Source organism: Labrus bergylta, chromosome 14, assembly GCF_963930695.1.
Source record: "Labrus bergylta chromosome 14, fLabBer1.1, whole genome shotgun sequence".
Classification (NCBI taxonomy): domain Eukaryota; kingdom Metazoa; phylum Chordata; class Actinopteri; order Labriformes; family Labridae; genus Labrus; species Labrus bergylta.
The window spans coordinates 17,325,779-17,337,915 of record NC_089208.1 but is presented as its reverse complement, the minus strand read 5'-3'; the positions used below and the strand labels follow the sequence as shown (position 1 = coordinate 17,337,915).

Sequence of the window (12,137 nt, the reverse complement as noted above, 5' to 3'; positions counted from 1 at the left end):
ATGAGCAGAATTTTTCTTCCAAAAATTTCAAATTGCCAGTACTTTGTTTGCAAAAAAAAAGTTAATTCTACAATTTCACAAAAGTGTATTTATTCTATTTTTTCATTCATCTTCCTTCATTGACTTCAGGCTGAAATAATGTTGAGTTTGGGGCTCACACTTAGACAAATTCACTTTATCCCTGGCTGTATTCAAAACTTTATTCAGTTGTGACCAAACAGCAGAAGTAACCTATCTGTAAAGATGCCAGGTCACTACAGATAGTTATCCAAAGTCTTCTATTATTTTCTCTTTTCATATTCGCCAACATATTTTGGCAATTTAACGTAAATTAAGAACTTAAAAATAATTATATGATGATTTCACCCCCTCTCACCAGCTCAATAACACGGTTAAGTTAACTCTGTTGCCAGTTCAGAGGTTTTCTTGGCTTTTTCTCTTCCCACTGATCAAAGAAGGAGAGTCTGATACATTCTCTGGAATGCACATTAGCCACAATGTGGTTGAATGGAGGCTCTGCTTTGAGGAAAAGCTGTGAAATAATGTTTTAGGTAGCAATTTTATTTATAATTTTTATCTTGTGCCTGGCAGTGTTGAATGAGGATTTCTACCTTTGTTGCCAGTCCTGCTTTTGAGATACAAAGCATTTGCACTTTTTGGCGAAGAACTGTTTGAAGTACTTGCCTCGTGATCTTTCTGACTTTTCCTTGTGTGATAGAAAAGAATCAAACTTGCCAATACTGTATATTATATAAATACACATAAGGGGAAAATTTGCAAAGCTGCAAATTGTATAGTTTTAAAAAAGAGGAAATTAAGTTGTTTGTAAAGCTGGAAGTAGAGAGCTGGTATTAAATTATTTATGTACCAGAGGGAAGGAACAAGTTGAGCAATTGAGCTGAAAAATTGCGATCTGTAATTCACTTACCACAGCGTCGCTCGTCAGCTCCATTGGGACAGTCTTTGTGTCCGTTACACTGCAAAGCCTGAGGGAGGCATTCACTCATGTTTCCACATGGGAAGTGGCCAAGGGGGCATCCAGATGTTAATGCCACCCTACTGGTCAGCAGCGCTGAGGAAGAAATGCAGAAAAGAGAGTCAGATTACGTTTGACCAAATTCATTATTCAAGTTGTCTACAGTTCAGAATATTAGGGAAATGTGTCGTGTGATCATGTAACAGGCCCTGACTGGTAATGTGATCATTTTGGTTAATGCCAGAGGGATTAGCCCACCAATGAATCCTGGCTGATTCCAGCCAAGAACAGGGGCAGCAGGTGTTACATGTAAATTCGGCTATAATTTAATATAGCTGAGCTGTAAACCTGGTGTTATTGAGTTAGAGGTGAATTTATATAAAGTCATAGTTGTGCTGCTGTTGGCCATTGTTTCTCTAGTTTACTTTAAATGCTGAATCCTTTTGAAATACAGGTGAAGGTTTGTCTAAGTAAACATGCTGTAAAAACAAAAGTAGGCTATGTGTTATGTAAATCCTATTGATCAATTTGAATTGCCTTTATCGGGGGGAAAACTCACAGACATTCAAAATGACAGGGTTATCAGCCTTTAACTACCAGGTGGAGTGAGAATGTTTTTCTCTCTTGAGAATGTCAGATTTCTCTTTTTAAAATGCTAATTTCAACAGATATCACTGTTTTTTGTTTTTTTTTAACATTTATATATATACAGTACACCCCTCACATTTCTGCAACTATTTTATTATATCTTTTCATGGGACAACACTGAAGAAATGACACTTTGCTACAATGTAAAGTAGTCAGTGTACAGCTTGAATAACAGTGTAAATTTACTGTCCCCTCAAAATAACTCAACACACAGCCATTAATGTCTAAACTGCTGGCAACAAAAGTGAGTACACCCCTAAGTGAAAATGTCCAAATTGGGCCCAATTAGCCATTTCCCCTCCCCGGTGTCATGTGACTCGTTAGTGTTACAAGGTCTCAGGTGTGAACGGGGAGCAGGTTTGTTAAATTTGATGTTATCGCTCTCTCACTCTCATACTGGTCACTGGAAGTTCAATATGGCACCTCATGGCAAAGAACTCTCTGAGGTTCTAAAAAAAAGATGTGTTGCTCTCCACAAAGATGGCCTAGGCTATAAGAAGATTGCCAACACCCTGAAAACTGAGCTGGCCAAGACCATACAGCGGTTTAACAGGACAAATTCCACTCAGAACAAACCTCGCCATGGTCGACCAAATAAGTTGAGTGCACATGCTCAGCGTCATATCCAGAGGTTGTCTTTGGAAAATAGACGTATGAGTGCTGCCAGCATTGCTGCAGAGGTTGAAGGAGTGGGGGGGGGGGGCAGCAGCAGCCTGTCAGTGCTCAGACCATACGGCGCACACTGCATCAAATTGGTCTGCATGGCTGTCGTCCCAGAACGAAGCCTCTTCTAAAGATGATGCACAAGAAAGCCCGAAAACAGTTTGCTGAAGACAAGCAGACTAAGGACATGGATTACTGGAACCATGTCCTGTGGTCTGATGAGACTAGTGTTTGTGGCGGCAACCAGCTGAGGAGTACAAAGACAAGTGTGTCTTGCCTACAGTCAAGCATGGTGGTGGGAGTGTCACGGTCTGGGGCTGCATGAGTGCTGCCGGCACTGGGGAGCTACAGTTCATTGAGGGAACCATGAATGCCAACATGTACTGTGACATACTGAAGCAGAGCATGATCCCCTCCCTTCGGAAACTGGGCCACAGGGCAGTATTCCAACACGATAACGACCTCAAACACACCTCCAAGACGACCACTGCCTTGCTAAAGAAGCTGAGGGGAAAGGTGATGGACTGGCCAAGCATGTCTCCAGACCTAAACCCTATTGAGCATCTGTGGGGCGTCCTCAAACGTAACGTGGAGGGACGCAAGGTCTCTAACATCCATCAGCTCCGTGATGTCGTCATGAAGGAGAGGAAGAGGATTCCAGTGGCAACCTGTGACGCTCTGGTGAACTCCATGCCCAAGAGGGTTAAGGCAGTGCTGGAAAATAATGGTGGCCACACAAAATATTGACACTTTGAGCCCAATTTGGACATTTTCAAAGTTCACACTGTGCTTGCAATATGACTGCCACTCACTTAGGGTGTTTAGCATAACTACTCAGTTAAATTAGCTAGCTAGCTAATTTACAACATATGTTTCTATCAATATTTTAATTTAAATTCTACAGTATAATAATGACCAATAAATTGTATTCTTCATATCAAAAGCCCTTGCATAGCATTAGGCGCCATCTATCGGTCAAAGTTAGCAATAACATTAACCTACAAAGTGTTTTAATATAACAAGAAATAAAAATGTGAAGTGATTTGTTTTATATTTGCATCAAATTCAGTCTTCTATGAACTAAATACCAACATCTCCATGATTTAAAGAATTACAACGTGAGAGATGGTTGTTTTATGAAATATCTAACCTAAAATTTGCCTTTTTACAGGATAACTCTTGATGTGTCACAGCAGTAGAAAAGCCCCGGTGTAGACTATGAAGTTAATGATAGTTAGTTAGATGAACTCCATTTAGCTGCTTCAGTTTCAGGGTCATTGTATTGTGCATGCTGAATTATTGTCAAACAGCCTTGGCTTACTGGGTCAGGAGGAAAAAGCTGTTTCACTGATTTCAACATTTTACTCTAAGAGATTAAAATATACCTTAGGCTACAGCTAAACTCGGGACTAATTTCACTTTAAATCAATCGATTGATAAGGACTTTTATCAGAAAATAGGCCTATAGTTCATGCAGTAAATGAATGGAACTCAACTGGATTTTTATATTGTGTTGTGAGGGAGAGGAAAAAGACGGAAAAAAAATAAAGCTGCATTATGCAAACAGGTCAGGAACATTTCCTCCTTGTCCGAACCTAAAACAAACCAACAGGTTAACAGAAATTAGTGTCGCTATATTTTTCATTACCCACTGATCACAGTCATATTGCAAGCACAGTGTGAACTTTAAATCCATGTGACCACAGAAGAACTAACCTGTGATGAGGCTGCAGGAAAGAACAAAAAGTACACCAAGCAAGCACTGACGCACTACAAAACAAAGGCACCACATGATGTCATGTTCGGTGAATACAAAATGTTTCTTTCCCATGTGGAAACATGACTTAACATCCCAGTTTTTCAGTTGTCATGCATCCTTTTTTTTCACGATTGTTAGCAGTGATTGATAGTTTATGAGCTTATTTAGTATTCATGGAGACATAAAGCTTTTGAGCAAGCACCTGAAACATATCCTGTTCCTCCAATTACACAGGTGTCAGCTTCAAAATGAAAATGCCTTAAATTTTAAATTACTTTTTGTGTTCAGTAACAAACTCATCCCATAGGTGTCCGTATTCCTTTCTGAATTCTGGCTGCAATATTATACATGTTCTTACACCAGCTTCATCCTGTTTTTTATTTTCAATCTTGCAAAGCTTCCCAAATACTGGAAATGTTATTGCATTGCAGTGACAATGAATTACCAAACCAAAGTGGCTAGATAAAAGGGAGTCCACTTGAAATTACATTTCATCTTTTAGGAAACAAGCACACTGAAAAATAAATGCTTTGCTGCACCAGAAAATACCACATGACATCAAGGCATTTTGAATTAATTTGCAGTTTAATGTACCGTAACTTTAAAATAGTTTGCTTTTCTCCATCTTTCTTGCAGTATAGGTGTTACTGAAAGTAAAATATTCGGGCTTTGAAACTACAACTGACAATGAGAGCTTTCTTTCATCATGAGGTTCTTGAAATTCTAACACCGTCCCCCCAATATGGATATTAAAAAACTCCAAAGTTATTAGAGCTACATGCCTTTAGTCATTGAATTCATTCATTTAAATCCAATATGCTGAACAACAAGGCTAGCTGATGACAACATTTGTTGGACTTCTTTTGTAATGACTTATAATGACTGTTGTCTGCAAGAGTCAACAAACGAACCACACAAAGAAAAGCATGCCTTTCATAAAAACTTCATCTGAAGACAAATTGCCAATTACTCAAGGCTGGAGGTAAAGAGCAAACATAAACAAAAGGAACAAAAGTGACTCACTGTTGACGCAAGAAATAATTGACTGAAGCAAAGTAAGAACAGGTCCGCATCATGTCATGATTTATTTATTTTTTAACCACAGATATCTGGATTATTAGAAGTCCATGTATTTTGTCCTCGTTGTCTTGTGGGGCTATCAAGTGATCTCACCGAGGCCAAAGGGGCTGTGGGATTAATTAAAATTTTCATGACCATTTTGGCTTCTGGAAATAAGATAATTAAGATAAACCTGGCCACACTCATTTTAGCAACAATGCTCTCTTTTGTTGTGTTATACATACATGGCAACCTCCTGTTTCAAGCAGTGCACATTCAACCCTCTTTTCTTTTTTTTTTTTTAAATCTCCCTTCAAACATGCCCTACTTTTTTTAATCAATAGCCAAGCAGCATGTCTGAACATCTAAATCTTTTGACTCTGAATCTGACTGAGGTTAGAGCTCATGGGACTGAAAGGAAGCGTATCAAAGCACGCACAAGAATCATAAAACCATGTCTGCCCACTTCAAACTAACACTTGTCTTATCAGTAATGATTTGCAGTAGGGGCATGATGATAATACTGTGGCTCCATCAGTCAATCTCTTCTGCACCGTCTCTTGTTCCAAATGACGTCACCAGCACAATGTTTCTGTGCCCGTTGGGGAGTTGTTCAGTGGGAGGAGGACATATAGACTAACGTTCATCTTTAAGTCAGTGGGTCAGTGGTCTACACTATAGCTGTTTTGACTTTCTTTTCTATTAGAAGTGATGCTCAGAGTCTCTGTGACAGATAGGCCATATAAAAGCAGCAGATGTGATCTTTGGGCTTGAAAATCAAAAGACTGAGTCTGCCCACAAGAAGCTGATAAGTTGCATTTAATGAAAGCCCTTCATCAAGCATGAAGCAGTGAGTGGACACACCTCCTACAACCCCTGGGGTCACCTGACAGGTCATGCCAGGAGTCGGAAATAATATACAATAGAAATATAAAACAATCATAGTAATTGTTAGTAAAAGCCTACAAACACATCAACAGCTCCATAGTACTCCAAAAAAGCAGGTAAAGGCCTGCAGTAGAAAAAATAACACAGCAAGTCTAAGCATGTTAACACCGCTGTGATGTTTTTTCATGTCCTTTCACTACTTACAGATGATAGAGGCACCTCTATAATATCCCTTCTTCCTTGTATTGCATGTCAATTTGAAGGTTTCCCCTGATGTTCCAGTCATGTATTTCAAGGTGTTCAGGTAATGCTCCAGGTACTGCAGACCTTTATCTGCTCAAGTTCTCTATTTTATCATAGTGTTTCTACAATTACTATTATTGTTTTATATTCCTAGTGTATTTTATTGCTGACTCTGAATCACATGGCTTGTCTGTTGCATGTTTAAGGCAGGATATTTTTGTTGTGTTTTATAAGTCCCACTAACACAACCTCTTAAACAGGTAAACAGCCAAGGTGCAGGAATGTGTAACAACTCTCTTGTCAAAACATGACATGTCACAGGGTTGCGATCTGTGAAGGAATGGCTTTGAGTCAAAAAGTAGACAGCCCTTGTTAAAGATCAGGCACATGATCAGGAAAAACTATTGGCTTCAAAATTACAGTCCACAATGCAAAGTGTGATGGGTGTGTCAACTTCTTTATACAATCTAGTTTAACATTGGAAGCACAGCTGAAGCTCTGCAGCCTGATTAAAAAAAAAATACACACAAGTAAAATAAACACAAGGACTTGAGAGATACAAGGAAAATTACGATATTCATTTCCTTCACACTAGGTAATAGAAAGTGGTCTTTTTTTCAGGGACACACATTTTTTAGTATAACTACAAGGGAACAAATGAGAACAAGATGTCTTACTGCAAGTGAACTATCACTTTAATTACATCTAATAATTCGCTAAAGTTTTATTGGTCCAAGTTAAGAAAATAAGTAAGAAGCTAATCATTCCTAATTGATAAATGTGTCTTTTGAGAACTTCTAAATGGAGAACGGACTTGAGAGATCCTATATATTAGAGACTTCTCTAGCCGTGATTATTTCATGATTGTCTGTGAATTTATGTTGTGATTACCTGACATCAGACTTTCCTCGCTAACTCTTAATCAGCCAATGAACAGAATAAAACCTGAACCTACTCATTGACTACATATTGTTTAACCGTGAGGCAGCGGTAACTTAGAAGAGCAGGTCACACACTAATCAGAAAATCACAGCTTAAATTACCGGCTCCTCCACTCAGCATGTTTTGAAATGAGTCTGTGAATGTGTATTTTAGTGGTCACCTTGCACGGCTACTCTAAAATCAGAATCTTCCTGTGTAATCAGGTGAAAGTTGCATAATGCAGTTGTGCTTTATGTGGTGATACATAATACCAAGTAGAAACTGACTAGTCCCCTTCAATCAATTATTACATGTCCCCGAAAGTTAAGTGGTGCATCTTTAAAGGACTCTTTCACTTGCGAAGGTAAACTAAGTAAGACTATCTGCTTATTTAGCTTCCACCTACACTGTGGGTCAATAATAAAGAAAAAACTGAATGTCAGTGAGCCAGCCTTTATGGAGTCTTCCCACCCATAAGGAGCAGATTCAGTGTGACAAAAGACTTCTCTCTGAGGCAGAGAACCTTCTCATAAGGACTCTTGAAACCCCAAAAATTAACTAAACGGACACCATGCAAGCCTCCAAGGACCTCTTCAGACACTTCTGGGTGCTCATTGCAGCTGTGATCAAACAGTGACCAATCTATGATGATGCACGGCACAAAATCAAAATCTTAAAAACTGGTTCTGTTTATTAATTGTGTTTTTTTTTCTCTCTTACCTGAGGACTCTGTACCAAGCCTCAGAAATCACTGTTGCTTCATGATGATAATCATTAAATCAAGATATCGCATTGTAAATTATAGCCTTTCTTGTAGTTTCATTCAACATCCTATCTTTAAATGACAGTTGTGATATCAACGTGAGTATCTTTTAGCATGTATTAATATTTATGCCCCCCAAAAAACTCCCCAGTTTAACCAAATAATTTAAATAATTTAAAAATATAAAAACCTATGAATATTTGATGGTTGAGTGGATCCTGATCTGTGCTGCACGGTCTCTGCAGCACTGGAACCTCTCAACATTGAACGTTTCCTCCCTCTCTGTAACATGTAAAAGGACTTTATCTGAGAGACTTCAGGGATCATTTGCTCGCCTTGTGCTATTTCGTATAATCTGACAAGGATTACACTGCCAGAATACATGATCCATATCTGTGGGAAAGATTCAACTCAGGCCCCTATACCTCATTGTCATTCTTCTTAGTCTCAGAAAGTGCATTAGTGCATTAGTGACTGATAGCTTTGTCTCTTATTCAGACTAATATGAACTCTGCAGTATCTCAGACGCCCTCAGTCAACCTTGAGGTAAAAGACCTTATTCATTGTTAGAGCTCTTCAAAATGTTGACGTGTAGTTTTGCTCTGCAGTGTACCCACACTGCAGAGCAAAACTAATGTGAGTAACCTTCAATGTTTGCCTTTTAACATTCGATTATTTTTGCTTCGGGTCTTCATGTTTCTTAAGAGTTGTCATTTGAAGTTTTTATTTTTCATTTAGAATCTTTAAAATGTTGTTTCATTATTTTTGCTAGATGATCATAACAACTGTTAAATAGTACGCAATACATTAAAGTTATAAACAGAGACACAAAAAAATTGTGTCATCTCCAAACAAAGCAAAAAAAATAATAATCATGGATTCCTGTGTTTGTTACAGGAGGAGTGTTAATTTTCGAAGAATCCTAATCTGTTTTAGATCACGAGTCATTTCTTAATGAATAAGCACATCTCTCCTGTTGGCCTCACCACTTTGTGTGTATCTTACTGTTCACCTCATACACTCACCAAAACATTTGGCACAAAAGGACATGTGAGGATGAGTCACCGACTAGGAGTTAGAGGAAGTGTGAGTGGGCATTAGAGGAAGTGTGAGTGGGCATTAGAGGAAGTGTGAGTGGGCATTAGAGGAAGTGTGAGTGGGCATAAGAAAAGAACTGGATATCGAATGTTGTGATGTTTACAAGCTCGACCCCCCCCCCCCCACTGTGTCCAAAGTCCCTTACTCCCCCTTAACACATGAGCAGCGTGTGGGTAAAGATTTTAAAGTTCACCAGTGAATAAAGAAAACTCAGTATCATGTCACGTAAACCTTCATGAATTGATCAAATGGACCAACCTCCTTAAAATCCTTACACTACACCTAATTTGGGATCTTAAAAATCATCTCTGAATTATTGAGGGATGTCTTTTTATTCCTGTGTGACAGCTGTGGTTATACAGAGGTGAACAATTTTGCAGCCAATTTCATGCCTTTCCACCTCCATCTGAGAGCAGTGCAGTGCAGACAATTCCCAATAGAAATAGCACTTGTGTGAAACAGTTTTTAAGAAATAGTTTCCCTGTCCATATAGAGCCAGCTGAGATTTTAATACACGACAGCCCTCAGCACACAGTAGAGGTGCTACCAATTCAATTTTTCTGCAGAACTGTCTCTTTCCATATATTAATTCAAAATGAATGACCAGAAAATGGTAAATGGACTGCACTTATATAAAGCGTTTCTACTGATTTGACCCCTTTAAGCACTTTTAATCTGCACGTCACATTCACACTTCTTTCATGCACACATGCACATTCCCCCAGTGATTGCTCAAGGACATTTGACATGACATGAAGATCGCAGGAGTTGGAGAATGAACCGTCAGTCTTGCAATTGAGAGATGACCCACTATACCACTGAGCCACAGCCAAGCAAAGAAAGTGAGAATAAAAAGAAAAACCAGCTGGGAATATTATACTATTGTGAAATATTACGGAAGGACTCTAAAATATCAAATTTGCTGAAGGAATAACCTTGGTATATTTTTTTTCTGTAGTTTATAAATGTGCAGCCCTCTCATCCCTGCGTTTTTCTTTACCTTTGATCTCGGTCAGTGCCAGGTGGAGGAGCAGAATGATGACAGGTAAATCCATAATCAGGCTCGGACAGTTTCCTGCGCTCAAATCAATTCGCGTGTAATGCCTCGGAGTAATCCCTAGGGGGGTTTTTTTCCGGGAAGAACGGGTTAATCGAAAGACAACTCAGAAGAAGTTCCGTCGCTTACTACTAGCTGTAAACTAATCGATTTGGTTTAATCAGCGGAATAGGCGCGTGGGAAGTGGAAACAAAGCCGGTGCGTAAAAATAGAGACATGCTCTTCCCCATCTGTCCTCCTCGGAGCTCTATCTGAAGAGTCTGCAGAAAGACAGCGTCTGCATCCTCTCTTTCCTCTTCCTCACTCCCCAACTCTCCCCGACACCCCATCTCACGCGTGCACACACACACAGACGTAGGCTACCACGCGCTCTGTCTCAGGGTGCGTAAACGCTTTCATCCCTAAGCTCTCTGAGAAGTCTCTTCAGTCCTGATGCCTCCTTTCGTAGTTTTCGCACATGATTTCCGCTGTGACACAGATTGCAGATTTGTCCCAGACATTGTAGAGCAAAGCGTGACATACTGATAATAGAAAATCCTCCACCCTCTCACCTGTACACCAAAGCAGGATATAAAAATAGTAAAAAATTAAAAGTTATTTACGATGATGTTCTTTTGTTCTTTTAGGCTGATTTTTCTTTATTTATTTGTGTTATAAATTATGGGAAACTGTTAGTTCGCTTTGCCTATTCGAGATTGAAATGAATACAAACAATTATTTCTGATGTTGATAACTTAAACAATTCAATTTGTAGAAGTTGGATCATAGCGTTGGACTCATTTTTGGACCTCACCTTTCAAAGCGTTGAGCTGTTTGTGTTTGGTGGATATTTAGTGTAGTTTTTGAATTATTCATTCATTTAAATCCTGGAAAAACACAGTGAGGGAGAACCTTCATTTGCAATGGTGCCAACAGACAGCAATAGAGAACAGGCAAGCTACAAATAAAACAGAGGGCTGTGTAACAACACAAGAAAGGCACGAATAAAACAGGAGGTTCATATAATACGGTTAAATTGTTATTGCAATTGATGGAATGAGAAACATCAGAAGATGGGATGAGGCTAATTGAAAAATAGGTCCACTCCTCTGGTCCAAAGGAAAGCAAGAAAAAAACGCCCTTTTCCCCATATACACTCCCGAAAACGCAGGACAATCTGCCCCTGAAATCCCCCTTAGTCGCTTTTTCACATAGGTCCCTCACAGCAGAAGAATTTTCCTGTCCAAGGGACTGTGAGGAGGGGTCTCAGGAGGCAAGACTTGATGTAAAAAAAAAAGAAAAGAAAAGATGCTGCTGTGTTTATTACAAATCTAAGACGTGATTAAAAGAATGGAGTCCTACACTATAATGAGTTGCCTTTATATCAGTGCTATGTGTAATTGGACAAAGAGTGGAAAGTAGTTTCCTTATGAGCATGTTCCTGAAAGTTACCTGCTGCGTTTACACATCAGCTCAGACCCCTGCTTTGTGAAAATGTTGGGGGTCAGGAAAAAGTTTTCATGAGGTTTTTTTGCACGGGTGAAAAGGCTAAAGGAGACGCAGCGAGGGAGCATGTAAGTTGAGAGAGGTAATAGTGGTAATTTGGTCATAAATTGTAGCTCATTTTTAGAGGTATTGGGAGACTTTTTGCCTCTGGACCTGCTTGGTTTGATCAAAAGACTGAGAACAGTGGGGGGCATCTAGCCTGGCTCTATCCAAAGGCAATAATATTTTGATCATCACCTCTAAAATTCTTAATTTTGTAATAGAGCTAAACTAGCCACAAACTTCCTTAGCTTCACTACTGCTACTACAGAAATCCTCTCAAGTAACCCTTAATAGAAAACACAATGTTGATGCATCAATACGTCCATTTACTCCTTAAATCCCCCACTGAACAATTTATTTAAGAGATGTTGTAAGTTATACAGCCCACACAGTAACCAGTAGTTTATAAAATCTCAGTGAAGAGCACTGAGACTGAACTATTTTCACTTTCAAAAAGAGAATTTCAATATACTGAATATATTACCATCATTTAACACAAACACACAATGTACTGCCAGGGTGGTGTATCATTTTA

At 39.1% G+C, this 12,137-nt stretch overlaps 1 protein-coding gene across 2 annotated transcripts in view; it reads right to left on the bottom strand.

The window, feature by feature from the left end:
* The window catches only part of rxfp2a (relaxin family peptide receptor 2a), a 40,732-nt gene extending 30,292 nt beyond the window's left edge, over positions 1-10,440 (bottom strand). The window contains exons 1-2 of one of the 2 annotated variants that reach the window (XM_065962982.1): positions 10,019-10,440; positions 929-1,072 (exon numbers count right to left, since the gene is read on the bottom strand). In XM_065962982.1, coding sequence (XP_065819054.1) covers positions 929-1,072; positions 10,019-10,073 — 199 coding nt within the window. In that variant the 5' untranslated portion in view covers positions 10,074-10,440. The remainder of the gene's footprint in view (positions 1-928; positions 1,073-10,018) is intronic. The other variant, XM_020644069.3, reaches the window with a different exon arrangement.
* Between the last annotated feature and the right edge of the window lie 1,697 nt (positions 10,441-12,137).